General features: G+C 37.3%; 1 protein-coding gene across 1 annotated transcript in view; it reads right to left on the bottom strand.

Moving 5' to 3' along the window:
- Positions 1-618: 618 nt before the first annotated feature.
- NAMPT (nicotinamide phosphoribosyltransferase) overlaps positions 619-16,973 on the bottom strand; it is a 31,073-nt gene continuing 14,718 nt past the window's right edge. Inside the window, exons 4-11 of the mRNA XM_034062864.1 lie at positions 15,404-15,532; positions 14,800-14,958; positions 14,303-14,439; positions 12,071-12,296; positions 10,785-10,904; positions 5,475-5,615; positions 5,186-5,320; positions 619-3,449 (exon numbers count right to left, since the gene is read on the bottom strand). Of these exons, the coding sequence (XP_033918755.1) occupies positions 3,336-3,449; positions 5,186-5,320; positions 5,475-5,615; positions 10,785-10,904; positions 12,071-12,296; positions 14,303-14,439; positions 14,800-14,958; positions 15,404-15,532 (1,161 nt within the window). The 3' untranslated portion in view covers positions 619-3,335. The remainder of the gene's footprint in view (positions 3,450-5,185; positions 5,321-5,474; positions 5,616-10,784; positions 10,905-12,070; positions 12,297-14,302; positions 14,440-14,799; positions 14,959-15,403; positions 15,533-16,973) is intronic.

Here is a 16,973-nt window from a genome sequence, read left to right as displayed (position 1 = left end):
TGCAATGTACCCTCTGCAAGTTATGTAGAAGTGTAACTAATAACAAAAATCATGTCCTAACGTGAGACATTCTCTCAGCTGAAAAGCTGATATTATTTTCTGAAAGATATTGAAATGAACAGAAGGTTACAACATCTTTGGTTAATTTGCTTTTAAACAAAGATTTGTAGAAGTAAAATTTGAATACTGAATCTTTATTTGAGAAAGGATTATATCAAATATAAGTATAGTTTCTTATATCAAATTAAATTACAAGTGCTTCATTTTTGCACACAAACAGGCAAGATGCACCCCCTCCCCCCCAAAAGGGGGGGTCGGTGGGTAAAAAAGATGCTAGTTTCCCTTCTCTAGAACTGGGCTGACTGGAACTCAATCCCTTAACCACAAACTGCATGCCAGCCAGCTGAGCAGCTCCCCTGCAGAGGGCTGTAATGACAGCACAGCTCTGCTCTGTGTTTGGCAACAAAGAGCACAGAAATGAAATCCGATGCCCAACATCACAACTTTAAGACACAGTCAGATGGCTATTATTTTCACTGCCAGAACTAAACTTTATTACCATGTGTATTACATACTGGTGTTTGATGCCAAGTACATTAAAATTACTTTAACAGAGGATTTAAGTGAGGAATATTTATTCTTCACTGAACAGGTTAAGAAGGAATGTAAAAACCTACAAGAATAAAACCCGTTTTAAGCTTTGTTTTGATTTTGGCAAAACAAACAATTAAGCACTCTCCTGTTCTCTCCTCAGACCTTTCAAAGTACCAAAAAAAAAAAGTATCTTTTCATAACCATGCAGCTGAAGGAAAAAAAATCCTATAAAATCCATTTCTTATGCTAAATATGGTTACAAATAAAAGTAATAAACACAAAACTCCCAATTCCTATTTTTAAATACAAATATTGTATTGTATTATGAAATGGGCTTAATTAAAATATATCCATGACTACAAATCTAGTAATTTCAAGCAAACAAACATGCTGTTTGCTTTCACTTGGAAGAATTAGGATATTGTATGGTTCAAGCACTGCAGTCATTTCTGTCACTTCCTTGATGCCCAGAATGTCAAACCGCCAAACACAGATACACATGAATTCAGGTCTGAATAGCACCAGGTGGTTTTCTTTTTTCCCTTTTTAAAGTTATTAACACTTAATAAAATAAGTAATGTGACAACTTCCTGAAATTGACATGCACAAGGAGACAATTTGCTTCAAGTCTCCAACTAATAAGGTAAAAGTTTTAGACGATACTTAACAGTTACTAATGTATTTTATGGTACACGAGAAAACAGTGCTTCCACAGTATATCCTCAGTTCTTAAGTACAAAAATATCAGTTATGGGTAGCCAATAGTTATCAAAATCTTTATTGGTACAGAATGAAAGCAGCATTTATTTTATTGTTTTTTAAACCATACATCATAAAATTCCCTAGTACACATGGGGAGGAGTGAAATAGGCTCTGTACTATTTACCTGCTACTGATCCTAGGTTCAGATTTAAAATCTTTCCTGGCCAAATACAAATAGTATCATTAATAGCAAAGGGAAGGCAGTTCCTCAGTGTGAAAGGTCAGCATTTAGAGACTTACTAAAGCACTATTTTTGAAACAATACATCACTTCAATGTATAATTACATACACTACAAGTGGAAAACAAGTTTTTATTAACAAGAACTATTGAGACTGGGCATAAACGTCTTAACCACAAACCCTGGAAACATTATGGGTGCTTTGATGTGGCCCTTTTTGGCAAGAGAATAAGAACAATGAAGTATGGCTTTTCAATCTTCCTTTAAAAGTACATTTTATAAAATTCTGTAGCTTAAATTATTTTAAAGAACCCCTACAATTTTTCTGTAACATCGTTTACTAATTAGAAGCATTAATTACATCACTAGATTAAGCCATTGGCCAATAGTTGATCACCAGCATAACGCAGAAACCGTTTGCTGTTGGGTTTTCTTTTTATGGGAGGTACTTTTCTAGTGAGAGCCATCCTACAGTGCTATCGAACATCTCAGAGGTTACTACATAGCTTCTCAAATAAAATCCTCATCAGTTTCATTCTCCAGCAGATACTCAAATCAAGCAGATGCAGAGAGCAAATACAATCAAGTGCAGACAGTTCCAAAGTATCTCTCAAACACATTATTTTACAGCTACCCTCTGCAAAATAAAAGCCCCTCCTCAGCTCAATGAGACAGGGCAAGAAGGGGAAGCAGGTCTGCCATTCGTGTAGGAGTTTGGCTAGCATAAAGTTTTATTAAAGTTGTTAACAAAAATAGTTAAACATTTTTACAATTTCACATCCAGTCTGACAAAAGGCAAATCAATGAAAAAAATACAAAAAAGTAAAAAAGTGCACTACCCAGTCCAGTATTTTGCTTTAAAGTCATGTCACTTACAGCATATGAAAAATAAACCCAGAAGTGTAATTACTTTAAAATACACCGCTTCCATATTTCAGTATTTTACACATATATTCTATAGTGGAAGAGGAGATCTCTTAAAAACTTTACTCTTAAAATATTGAGGTGCATATGCCAAGTGGGATAGACTTGGCAAGTTAAGTTGCAGTAGAGAATCCTTTCAGATTTGGCATTTCATTTACATACCTTACTGTGCTAGCAAGGTCTGTAGTACCTAAGCCTTCTATTAAGAACAGCAATTTGCTTTAATGCAGATTTACTAATACAGACAACTACAAGAAATGGTGAGGTCAGCAATTCTATGGGATCTTAAGGAGATATGAGTCCTGATTTACTTGTCAAATGGTACAATGTCACAACAAACTTTAAGGCCATGTTTTATTTGCTGATTAATGGACAAAAGGCAATGGATTTCCCTCCCCACCAAATATTTTCTTGAAAGTCTGTGCTCATAAAAATCATGAAAAGTTGGAAAGACTTAATTATTGAAACTTTAAATATATTTTACACAATCTTGTTTGTACAAAAATACAAGTTAAATATAAACATAAAGCAATCATGATAATTTTATGTAAATCCATTTTGTGATATTCTGTTATATATAAAAAAGTTTCTCAGCTCTGTCTCATTTGTGAAAAGATCAATACCAGATTGCATCACCACTGGCAAAGGACCCTAAAAAGCACACTTTAGCATTAAATATGGTTTACAATGTAAGTACCATTTCCTGATTTCATCTTTCCTAAAGACTGGCAAAAGATAGGGCAGTATGTCCATAAACCAACAAATAATTTGGCTACGATGTCATAAAACACAAACACACAAATCTGTACAATAAACCCAGTAGCTATGCAGTACGTACTTGTTACACACACACATACACAGACATGGAATGAAACTTAGTGAGACGCCATTTCTAGTTCACTGTTCTTCAGCCTGGCATTTTGTCTTACTTCATCAAATGAATATGACTTCGTTACTTTTCCATTCTTAAATACTGTGTGAAGGAGATCCTGCAAGAAACACCACTGCTTCAGCAAGAGTGATTTGGCAACAACAACACAGGTTATACAAACTCAAAAGTGAGCACCCAAACCCTTAAAGCTTTACACTAAATTTTTAAAGCTTCCTCTGACACCTTTCACTAACGGTTAGGCAGAACAAAAGCTTTAGGCCACTGTGCACAAAGAGAAGCTTTGTGTTGAGTAGGCCCTAAAGTGAGCTGTCCACATCTGGCCAAAGCCAAATATACATGCTAAATACACCTTACTAGCTTACAGCTATTAAGAAAGGTGACACTCAAACAGTTAAATACAATTCAATGAAAGATTTCATTTAAACCTCTGTGGTTTCCTCTAGAGCAACTATGAAAAAATAAAAATCAAAATCCTTCTTCAGAGTCCCCTCTGCACAAACATTTTGTAGAACAGTGCATCAAGAAGTGCTCACAAACAGCACACTGAAACAGCAACAAGCACAGCTTTGTACAGAAGCTGTGCTGTTGTGTGTTAGCACAGCAGCAACACTGAGCAGTCACTGTGCCTGATGACATATTGCAAGGACATGTGGCATTAGGGCAATGAGAACACAGGAATAGATTTCCCTGTAACTTCCCAGAGAGCCCCAGAACCTGTACAACAAATAGACCCTTCTAATGTCCCAGGACAATTTCTTTTAATGAATTATTTCCCCTGTCAAAAATTAAGGAAGCTATATATATATTGCCTAATTTGAGAGCCAAATTCATTGGGATCATTGGGATCTCAAAATCATTGAGATTCATTTCCCACCATTAGGTGCCTCCCTCTATACATATAAATATAAATATGTGAATGAATATTAATCACAAACATATATATACAAATATGCATATATGATTTTGAAAAATACTTGTTCCTAGTTGCGTTTTCCAGAACACATTATCTACAATGTATCATTTTCTGTCTTCAAATTTCTCAGATCTCAGTTTTATGCTTACTGTTGCATAAAGTAGCACACCTATTAGTACCTCTCTGCTTAGCAGCACAGAAATGTGCTTCTGCATACCAGAAAACTAAAACTTCCAGGTTCTAAAGGCTGAAGTGCAAGCTGATAACTTATTTTCAGTCCTCTCAATTCAGGGAGACTCAACATGCTCTGAAGTTGAACATTTCTTTGCTTGCACACTGAAAACATAAAAGTTATCAAACTGAAAGCCTGACATTGACATAAGTTTGTGCCTGTTTTACTGAAATAGCACTTCATTTTGCAGTTGTAAAAACTTAACAGGGAAACTGAATTCCCTTTTTAAATTTACATCTTTGAACACTGGGTAACTATTCCATGAGCATTAACACCTGAAGGAACTATTTAAAAACCCCAGTGGTTAAGCAGAAACAAATTTTAGTTATGGCTGTCCCTCTCCCACCTCCAACTTGCATCACTACTCAAACTGTGCAACATAAGCCCATACAAAACTACCTGTTAGCATATAATCTGCAACGTTAGTTTAGGGAAAAAGCAACAATGTTCTCTACTTTCTGGAGATAAACAAAAGACAGATTTCTAATTGTAAAGTCTGAACATTCAGCTGGCATCCTAACTTTCTGCTGTTACTGAATCTGGCACCAGGGACATCTGAGGTAGTAAGAAGGCAGCTGAACAAAGATAATGAAAAATTTACTCTGAAATTAAGTTTTTAACTAAAACTTGCTTTTTCTCAGCCTACTTTTGCATGAGGAATGACGTAATACACTTCAGAAATCCATACCTGTCCATATTCTTCAAGGTCTCCCTTGCCTTCTTCAAGTGTCACATAATCTCCAGCAGGTGTCCTATGCAATGATAGTCGTCCTTTCTTTGACCTTTTGTTCGGGTCGGCAACTGGATCCTTGAAGACATTTACCTAAAGTGCAAAGAGTACTTTATTTCACAGGAAAGGGCCTTGTGGAGCTCGTGTACCAGTGCAGGTGGTGGAAGTGTAACAGGAAATGTCAAGGGTTTTTGAGTGGGGAGGCCTCTATTGAAAACACAATGGTAGAAGTTCTACTAAGACTTACCCCAAGACCATTGGTCACCACATAACTACACTTAAAGGAACAGTTTAAGAGGTCCCTGGTTAGTTTCTGCAACAAAGCTCCACCAGATCCAAAGGCAATATTCTCAATACTCCATTTATTCTTCTTCATTCCCTCCACAATCTAAGGAGAAAGAAAATTATGATGGAGCAAACTTTCAGGTGATGGCATTTTTCCATGAAAATATTACACTACTTAAACAAGATGCTTTTACAGACAATTAAACCAACTAACATTCAGTTTCCAGGAGATGTTCGTAACAATTCTGTCAATACTTGGCACTGGGTTTGCATTTTTAATTGTGATTTCAGCATGGCATAATTGTAGAAAGCTTTTGTCCTAAAACTATTTATCATGCCAGCATACATCCTTCCCCAAATAGGGGTAGTACAGTAATGCAGTGCCCAGACAATCAGAACTCTAAAGAAAAAGAAAGACTTTAAGGGAGTATTTCAGAGCCTTCCAATTACTCAGAATTATGGGAAGACTTCAAAGCATAGCATGTATCTTGAAACAAAGCAGTCATCTTTGTTCAGCAACTCCAGAAAGTTATTACCTACTTGAATAACAATTTCAACAGAGCTGTCCTCCCAAAAATCACATTGACTAGAATTAGATTAGCAATTATGAAGATGGGAAATAGAAACACGTAAAGCTGCTCAAAAAGTTTGCTTTGCCATCTTCTCAGGCAGGTATAGATCAATGTGAACTTCACTGCTATCAGCAGTCAGTTGAAACTTACTATATTGTTTCCTCCTACCTTCATTCTATCCAGACAAATGTGATATCCTCTAACCTGGAGCAGTGGGTGCTAGGTCAGTCATGCTCATAAACGGCCAAGATTTGTTTCCCTGTTACCCTTACTACAGCGTGAAATGATGCTCACAGCCCCAACACAAGACAGTTTGAACTCCTGTCTCACAACCACTTTACTAAAAAAAAGTGTGTGAGAAAACTTCAGAGTGGGTGAAACAGCAAAAAAACCCATCCCTCCAGAAAAAAGGAAGGTGAGAAACAGAATGGAATGACATAATCTATGGGGAACAGCACAGTTTCAGAAATCAACATCAGAAATCTGGTAAGCTTCATTCTGTGCGGTCTCAGCCTCCTGCATCAAATAGAAATGTCAGAGTAGCACTGAGCAGAACTATTTCATGAGCCACTGATGTCAAAACTCTTTTTTAAAGGGACAGCTAGGCAAAACTAAAGTTTCATTCATAAGGGAAAAAAAGAAAAAGTCAATTCCAACTTCAGACAGTGGCAAATAGGTGACTATGTAAACAGAAGGATATACTATTGAGAACAGTAGAGTAGCCTGCTTACTCATTTAATCACATGCACTCTTCACAGATACTCTCAGTCTGAACACCTAAGAGAGGCCAGCCAATGGGAGAGGTGGACTGCTCTAAACACATCTCCACTACATTTTTAGCAGGGATTTCCCCAGTAGAGATTTCATCAGTGTGTTTCTATCATTCTAATGGTACCAGCTTACTCAGCTTCATCTAAGAAGCCAAGGGAAATGATTCTTGGGTACTACCGCCATGACTTTCACTTTGGAAGCTTTGTATTCTGAACAAATACCCACTTCACCACATCAGAAATCCGTGAATTTTAGCAGTAGTCATGCCCTTTCAAATGGTGACCATGCACAAAAGGAATCAGTATTTTCAGGTGATTAGGTTCTCCCAGTAGTTGAAAGGGGTACTCAGGGAGAATACAGGATCGAAATGAATTAAATTCTGCCTTAAGCAGAAGATGACAAAGGAATGGTAAGAAAAGGGATTTTGTATACCCTCTACTTAAGCATAAGGCCAATACTACTGTAAAAAAAACAGACTTGACTGGGCCAGGATATGGGCTCTGCTTATCTACACCATATTTTCAGAAGGCAATTATAAGTAAACCCCACCTGGATGCTGATCAACTCTTGTCCAGCTGCTGACCTAACCTGAAGCTATGTGAACTGTTGGCCAAGCCTGAGCAATGTATTCTGCTCTTTTCCTTATCCAGTTTTATAAATCAGGTCTGACACTGAACTCACTTCAAGATGCCTCCATAATGTAGCACAAACAGCTGGTGTAGACAACATCCTACCAAGGCTTAGACTTCATGTTCACTGATACTTGTAGGTTAACAGATGCTAGTACAAGTATAGCATAGTTCAGCCATGGCTGCTTAACCTTCTTGCCTGGGTGAGAAGAAATGTGAAACCCCTTTCAGCTACTGTTCCTGCTCTCATTTGCAGATGGTTTGTTGTTCATCTTGTGCTCGTGTGGTTCATCCTCACTTACCCTGGCTGAGGAATTAGCTTCCACCTTTCCTCTCCCAAGGCGTTTTCTTACTCAGACTGACCTTTGGCTGGTGAGGGGTGGGGAAGGGAAATCGAGACTAAGTTGAAAGACAGTTCTGACTTTACCAGTGACTCACAGCAGAGGCCCAGATAACAGCTTCCTTAGGTATGGGGAAGAGATGGCAAACAGCAGCAGTAATAGGGAAGAAAAGAGGGAGATCTGAAATAACTGAAGCCTTCACCAAAGGAAAACAATTCAGAAAAAATTCTTATCTCACACTTTCAAACATATACAGGCAGAACAGTTCACGTGTCAAGGTTCTGACCAGCTTCCTCTGACCATTATGAACATGATTAATGTATCTACTGTGACTCCAGATTAGAGGAGTTTCTTTGTATAAAAATTTAAAGACATCTGGAAATTGAACGTTCAAAGAAAATCCTTTGAAAGTGTAGTACATTGTGGAGTTAGCAGATTGGAATGATTTTTAAAAGTGAAAATGCTACAAGAAAGTCAGAAAAGGTTCCTTACCTGTTCTACCAGCATCCCCTATTAAAACAAAGAATTTTAAAATCCAGTTTATACTGATACAGAGTTGTTTTCTATATTGTTGTTTCTAAATATCAAACTAGCAAAGAGCTAGTTTGGATATAGTCAAATGAGATTCATCTGTCATTACTCATTCTAGTTTTTCCTAATGTACCCATTACACCTCATCTGACCCATAACAGTAAGACATGCCTAGAAACGAAGACTGATAGGAAGTAATGAGAATAATCACTTGCATAGGCCATAAGAGGTGGGAGGAGAGGAGAAAGACAGGAAAACAATACATTCATATAATTCATTCATGTAAACTCCTTTGTGAAAGGGACGAATTATACTTCAAAGTTGGGTTTGGGTGGTTCATTATTTTTTTCAATTGCAAGCTATTACCCAGTCTTTCAGAAGTCAGCATTGTAACCTTGGGTTTGTTGACATGAGAGGATAAAGAGATGTATTAAATTTAAGCATGACTAACATTAGGCTGCAAGATCATGTGTCTTTTTGCTCCAACATAACTTGCTGCTGTTCAGTGAGAAGTGTCTCTTTCCTTCCTGCCTGCTTCTATGAGCTCACAACAGTTTATTTTCTCTCCTGTATTGTGCTAGTGAATGTTGGCCCATTTTGAGGGCCAATTTAATTCACTGAACCACAGAATTGATCACTTCTGGCCTAGTTGGTTTGCTGCTATGTGTGTGGGCTACATTAGTTTAATGACCAGTGAGTGGTTCGATGACCAAAGCTGACATGAGGTGCACAGCAAGATGAGAGTCAGGAAGAGATGACAAGGTGGCCACTAGGCAGGAGTGAGTTATATCTGCTCTTTACAACTTGTGGAACTGGATCTTCAACTTCTTCTATTATGTATTGCAGGTAGACTTTTCCTCATAATCAGTTACAGTTTGATAGGAAAACGTGTACACAGGCAGATCATCAGAACAAAGATTTGTTCTTTCTGTCTCTCATCCTCTCCCATTAGCTGCTGGAATTATTTTCCTGAGAGCAATGCATTATTATCTCTAGTGTCAAGATTTTAAATACTAGTTTTAATTTTTTATTACAATTGATAGTATATGAGCACCCTTGAATTTTGTCCAGTTACTTCTGTAAGTATATAACTTACAGAAAGCAACCTTTGAGTTCCTTACAAGAAAGGATTTATAGTCCAGTTTCTTTCCTGTCACAACTCATGAAAATCTCAACCACAACATACTTTACCTAACAGGGGCATCAGTTCTGTTAAGCAGCTGTTGAGAACATTCAGAAGTTTATTTAAAAGACTCTTCCCCTGATATTTAATGATAAGAGTTTCTTTCCAGCTATTAATTAACCTCTCATTCCTGTGCTCTGTTAAGCACATCAACACAATTGTATATTCTCAATAGCCACATGGGACAAAAAACCAAAGTAAAATAAAGTTTGCTTTAAGGCTATCGGAGGAGGAACAAAATATACTGCATGACTGCTGGCATACCAGTAACAATCTCAATATTAACTGCTCTTTAAGGATCAGAGTGACAAACATTATGCATCCATTTGAGATGTGCAGATAGTTTCAGACTAACTAAAACCCAAGACTGAGAAGCATCGAAAATCAACATTGTTAGGAAGCCACTAAGGATGTGTCAATCTAGAAAGCTAACACAAGTGTCAATAAAAATAATGTAAAATTAATCCTAAATTTAACCAACTTATTTTTGGTTTTCAACTCTAATTCAGCTGACAATGAATGATCACAGACAAACTTGATAAAGTCAAGTCCTCCTTTTATACACCTCTTCTCTGTAGTTACTGAAGTTTGTACCTTTGTGACCATATCATATTAACTAGTATCTCCAACTAGTCAACAGTGGTGAATAAGTAGTTTCAAGCATTCAGCATCTACTAAATAACTAGTTTTTGCCTGGATTAATTGCACTTTTGACTGAGACTACAGTCTAGTCTTCAACAATGCATATTCCACTAGTTGCTGTATCAATGATCTGGCTTCCTTTGTTTTTTAAAAAAAGTCTCCTTCAAATCTATACCTTCAACATCTGAACACTTCAGATGGTATGTAACTAAGGAGCCAAACAAGTTAGTTACTACTATTCCTATGGCACAGCAATCATGCAGTGTGCCTTAGGTACCCATGAAAGGACTAAACACTGCCAGACTTTGACCTGAATTAGGCTTGACAAGTAGGATGAAAGCAAACAAAAGGAGAGAGAGTGGCAGGAGAAGGTTACAACAGAGGGATTAGGAAATGTCTTTTAGTTTTTTTTTAATGCATCTTAATAATTCCCTGTGGAGTTATAATGAATTTGTTTTATGCATTAGGATACCCTGCCAGTGTCGAATGAAGGGCAGGGTGGGGTCAGCAGTCTCTGCTGCAACATCTGACTAGTCATAACTGAGTCCAGCTTAAATATCAAGATTGACAGTGTCACCCTGACACATGAACAGGATCTCCTACCTCTTGCAACGTGTTGATATCCACACCATCCCCTTGAATAACTCTGAGATACGGTGGCAGCAGCTTGTAGCCTTTTGAGTTCTCTGTAATGGGAAACTTCTTCCCTAAGATCTCCAAGACCTATTGAGAAGAGAAGAGAGAATGTTCAAAATTAGAATATAAGCCTGCCATTCCAATAAAGAAACAACTTCCCATTTGAGTCATGCTCTCTCTAAAAAAGGAAAAATCCATGAGTATGCCCACATATCCAGCTCTAAATCTACCCACACAGGCTCTGAAACAAAAAGCATGCCAGCCATTGTGATGGAAGCCATTAGATTAAAGCAGTCACAGACCATCAGCCTTTATGAACTTGTACCCAAGAGCTAATCAGAACCTGCTTTCCTTCTTTCTGTCTTTGGTTGCTGTCAGCTTTTGCTATTAAATCTGTCAACTGAAGATTCTGCTGCTCTTTTGACCTTCCTTAAGATGGTGGATGAAGCTTTCAGTTTTCTGAGATTCTGTTAGCCACTAATAATTAAAATGAAACACTTCAGTTTGGAGTTTTTCTTATCAGCTCTGATAAAGATTATTCAAAGTTCATGTGTGATATCACTTGTCCCAAAAGAAAAGTGATAAAGCTGTATGTATCTGATTTGATACAGCATCAACATAACAAAAAATTCCCCTACTTTCTTAATAAAGCAACTACTCAAATTCAGATATATCAACGGCTTTTATTATAGAACTGCAACAATCATTGTGCTCTCTAAAAAACTATGAGTCAAGAATAATTTTTTAACTTGGATGTGCCACTGACTTAAATGCACGTCTTACTTAGGAGAAAAGAGTGCTAAACTTGTCTTTGTAGCATAAATCATGAAATTACATTAATACACAACTAAACTTGGTGGTAAGAAGTTCTATTGGCATGGCATTTACTAACACTCAAGTTGTTTCCCATTTTATTTGTCATGAAGTGATGAAAAGTTTCTCCTTATAGAACCATTTCAACATCATTAGACCTGGTAAAACTGGTAACTATTGTACAAGCTTCAAGAATGGTATGCAAGAATGGGTTTGATGATGAAAAAGGTTAAACTATTCAGACTGCTGTTTCCATGTGTGTATTGAAATGAAGCAAATGTTTACATTTCTCATAGGTCTAAATTATCCAGCATCAACTACATACTACACATATCAAGTTAGAGCATTATATTCCCCATGTTTATTAGCCAGCCATTACAAAACAAACAATTACCCTTCCCAACAGTGTATATCAATGACTTCAAGAAAGGATTGATTACCTTTAAAACAGTGTCAAGGGGATTCCCAGAATCTGGTCTAATAATAAGTGGTGCCTCTGGACTTCGGTCTTCAATTATATGCCTCAAGTCATCACCCCATATTTTTTCACAAGCATTGTAAATGTCATAGCTGTCACTAACCACAGATACAGGCACTGAAGAAAACTGTGTCACTATGTGTTCAAAAGCATCTTTTTCATGATCTTTCCCCCAAGCCGTTATGGTACTGTAAAGTCAATTGAAAAATCTGTATTAGAGCAGCATTACTATGTAAACCCACACATTCTGTGTTTCCTACCAGCAGCAGTTCAAGATAAGACTAGGCAATATGATTACAAGATGGCATAAATTACGTGCTTATCAGCTCTGTGTTGCATAGACAGTAAATACACTATATACCGAGTAAACAGCACCCTGTTATCTTTGACAAGTCATACAAACACTTGACACCTGAAATCTCTTTCACATGTAAATGTGATTTTTTTTTAAATTTATTTATCATTTGTGAGTTATTCCTAAATCTGAAATTCAGGCAGTTGGGGAGCTACAGATGCAAGAACAGAACATCTGCCCTTGCAACGTCAGACTACAAAGAGAGAAGCAGAGCACTAACAACCTGTGTTAGGAAAATCTTAGAAGAAAACACTATTCATTTTCTTTTTTTAATAGTGATATAAAACCATTATGCTTGCTCATACAAGCATTCTTCTAGAGGAACCTCAGGGCATTACCCTTGGTACAAGGGTACAGGCAAGCACATAAAACAACGCTGCTATGAGAAGTGGTAAGTTACTGAATGCCAGCTGACCTGCACTAGCTGCTCTGTATGGGGCTGTCACAGATCAGACTGTACAGATCCACTGACTTTAGTAACTTGTGTGTGAACACCTACAAACGCTCTCATGCAAAGCACATATGTGCAGTAAGAGCTAGAGGGCACTGAAGTTTTACCATAAAAATGCCACCATTAACCACTTTGTGGAGAAGCCCCAGATCACAGTAGTGAAGAGATAAAGCAAAATGTGTTTCAAAGAGACTGGGGCAGCCCAAGGAACCACCCTGGTGGCATGCCAGAGGTAAGCACTACTCTCACAACACAACCTCACGTTGGAGGTTTTGTAACAGCAGATCAGCTCTGGAAAAATTCAAGTCTTTTGCATGAGAGGCTTTTTATGTATTAACTTGCAAAGGGTGACTGCAGTCTGCCTTTGGCAATGTGAACTTTAACTAGGGCAGTTTAAGCTGTCCGCTCTCATACCACCACTTCAATACGCTGTGCAAAACACACTTGCTCTCTCGGCTCCACAGCTTGTTTTCATTACAAAAAATTTTATAGTTGCTTGGGCCATCACTTTTGGACTTGCTTGTAGTATTAAACTAAGAGTTTCAGACAAAATTTATCAATTCTACTGATCAAGCAGGAGGTCTAGAACAGCGCTACAGCAATGGTCTAGAAAGTTTTATGTTCCTTTTAAGATGCCTACTACCCCTACACAGGTTGTTCATGTAAGCATTTCCATCATCTGTCTTGCAATCCTAAGTGAAAATATTCACTATTTAAAAGCACTAGATTTTTACTTGAAAGGAAAACTCCAACAATCCTTTCCTTTATATTCTGCCCATTTCAGTTTGCAGACATGCAAGTAAAATCCAAGGATCTGTATTCACTTATGAACTTCTACAGGATCTGGATATAAAAAAATCAGAGCTTTTCATCTGAAATGTCTCAATTCTTTACTCTCAAAAATTCATTCACAACTCCTAGTGAGAGATCAAGGATTTACCATTGGCTAAATTAGTTATGCTAATAGGAATCTTCAGACCAACTGCCTCCTCTGGAAGGAGAACATTATGTGGGAGAATCCAGAATTGCAACTTACATGATTTTGCATTTTAGGATTTTATGTTTAAAACAAAATTCAAAGTTCGTAATGTGAATCCTCAATATCTACTTTAACCTGTAAGCCTTCAAGTTCATTCTAAAAAGAATCACCCAATTTACTTAGACACTGATAATAAGATTACAGTTAAAAACATTTGAACACATTATAGTTAAGAGCAACCATGTCACAGTTGTGCCCCTAGAACATATAGAGGCAGCCGTATTGAACTTCTGCTTCAACAGCTGGATCAGTCATGGCTATGAAACAGCTTAATACTTCTGGACACACAGATGGATAGGAAAGAATTACATTTTGTTAAGCTATAGTAAAAAGACATTCACAGCCCTACCTGTGTTCAGCAGCTGGAACAGAATAACCTGGAACTGGATCTTTTGTACCGTAGTACTTTTTAATTAATGCAATTCCTGCTACAGTGTCTGTTCCTTTGAAGTTCACCAAATGAGCTGAAGCGCCTATCCCTGCAGTCTGAAAAAGACACAACTTTCAGCTGCCATGCAAAGTATAGATGCCTAAATCCAGCCACTGCCTAGCACTAGTTTGTAACAGCAAAACTGACTCTGTTCCTGTTTAATCAATAACCTCTTCATAATTTACACAGTATATATTCCATATAGAAGAAAGCTCTCCCAGTCTAGTGTTACAGTTTTGACACATATGCATCCCCTCACCCCAGATCTCCCCTCTCCACAGTAAGTCCAAATGCAGCACTCTACACGTTTGCGGTTTCACTGCTCAACAAGGACACAACTGGTAACAGATACATGCTACAATCCTTTATAGTTAAGAACCATTAGACTCCTCAAATTATTAGACAAGTCATATTACCTCTTGTGAAGAAACTCCTCTGTAGCCAAAATCATGCAGTTTATACTCCAGTCCATCTAAGCTGCCAGATGTCTCTAGCAAGTATTTGGCCAAAATCTTTTTCTGCTCTCTAGAGTTCGTAGCAACCGTGATTGGATACCATGACTGAACAAGAATGGTCTAAAACAAAACCCATCACATTATTAGGTGCAGGTTTGCTTAGGACTTGAAAAATCCCCACTTGGCATTTAATCAGGCACAAAAGGGTCTAATTATTTTCATCACACATGCCTCCAACAGTTTGCTTTAGGACTAAAGTAATTAGCCTTTATAATACCTTTATAAGGCAGGCCAGTTATTGACCATCTCTGGAGTTATCACTCCCAGGCTACAGCCACACAATTTCCCCCCATCCTCCCTTCCTTGTGGATAAAAGCACTGTAAGATTTTTCCTTTAAATTTGTCACAATGTCTTGCCAGGTAGGGGAAAAAAGTCTCTGTAGAAGCCCTTTAAGCAGAAAATGAAAGCTGCCAGAGATTTCCCCTTAAACCAATGTGATTCAGCCTTTAATTTAAGTGCATTAATATTTACTTAGAAAAAATATGCAAACTTTCCAAAACTGACCTCAATCCAATTTGTGAGCCAGTAGCATTCTGGATCTGTGTTTTCTACTGTGAAAAGAACATTTCCTCTGGGAATTACAGAGCCCTCAGGAACAGCCTTTATTTCTATAGGAAGATGGCCATCATATTTCTGTGTAAGAAACAGTAATACTATTAGACAACAGGAAAGATTACGACTTACCTCTCACGTTCTACATAACTACATACATATAAAAATCAGGCTAAGAGTTTATTTATAAAGCCTTTTTCTTAATTTCTTTCATCCATAAAAATAACTTTGTTTGCCTACCCATCAGCCCAAATAAATAAATACATAAAAATCTACGTTTATGAAAATTAGGAGAAAAATCCTGTAGCTTCAAAATGGTCTATTTATCAAGCCAAATACTGGTTATCAGTTGTATTCCTTGTGCAAATTGAGTTCAGAAGGCTTGAATATTCTATTAAAATATGTAGCTTCTACCCACAGAACAAGAAACATCAAGATAAAAAAAAAATAAAAGATCAGGCATTATCTAGGGTTTCAAAAGAAACCTCTCCTTTTGCTTATTATAGATGCATGCTTTAATTTATTAGAGCAGGATCTATTTAATATCTATTTTAAAGAATATTTTATCATCTCAATTAGCCTCTAAACATGACATCTAATCTTGAAGTGTCATTCTTTTGTCAAATTCAGTCTTTCATCCCTGAAGGACTACACATTGTGTGAAATACACCTTTTGAAAAGGAGTAAGTTGCAAACAGCAACCTCGAAAGGGTAGTTTTAACTTTCTGAAAGAGCTCTGCAAGCCGAACTGATAATACTTATTTTTGTATATTAATGTTTGTTGACAGAAACTATTCTTTAAAGGCAATAAAAATGGCATTAATTCAGGGTAATTACACTGATTCATAAGTAACATCTAAGCTTATCCTCTAGTGCCCCAAATGCATCAGAAGTGTCTTCGATATTGCAGTTCAAAAGTTTCTTTGAAAGTATAACATGCTGAAGCAAATTGTGTTTATATACCACACAGGGCTTAATTATCAGACTGGGAGATGTCTGTTCTGGATTAACAAAGGACAATGAAGTCTTCAAAATGGCTCAAAATAATTTATTAGTGACTCAGTGAAGATAAAAATATAGTTAAATGAAAGAACAAAACACTTCAAAGTTGCTGTAGGTGTTGATTTTGTCCACGGAAAAAAAAGGCAACATGGTCATTTCATAGCACTGTGTTATAGCCCTTTTCAAAACTGTTAGGTAGAATCAACTTGTACAATTCAGGGCTTACAATTCAATCACTTGGATCAATTCCTGCCAACTTCCAGCCTTCACAGTACCCCTCTGCTCTCCAGGTAGTCCGTTCCTCTCTTTCACTCCTTCACCCTATCAGTATTTACTCATGTGTTTACTCTCAGTACAAATTAACACATGGACATTTCATTTTGGCACTTCACTCATACAGCCACTGCTCGCTCCACTTCACCAGCGCTACAGGTTAGGTAACAGAGCCAGAGAGCAAACTGTGGTAGGTACATGAATTACACAGGAATTCAGCAACAGAAGCAGGATCTGTGTGTGCATA

Source organism: Melopsittacus undulatus, chromosome 5 (assembly GCF_012275295.1).
Source record: "Melopsittacus undulatus isolate bMelUnd1 chromosome 5, bMelUnd1.mat.Z, whole genome shotgun sequence".
NCBI lineage: Eukaryota > Metazoa > Chordata > Aves > Psittaciformes > Psittaculidae > Melopsittacus > Melopsittacus undulatus.
The sequence above is the reverse complement of the archived record's forward strand: the minus strand, read 5'-3'. Positions and strand labels throughout refer to the sequence as shown.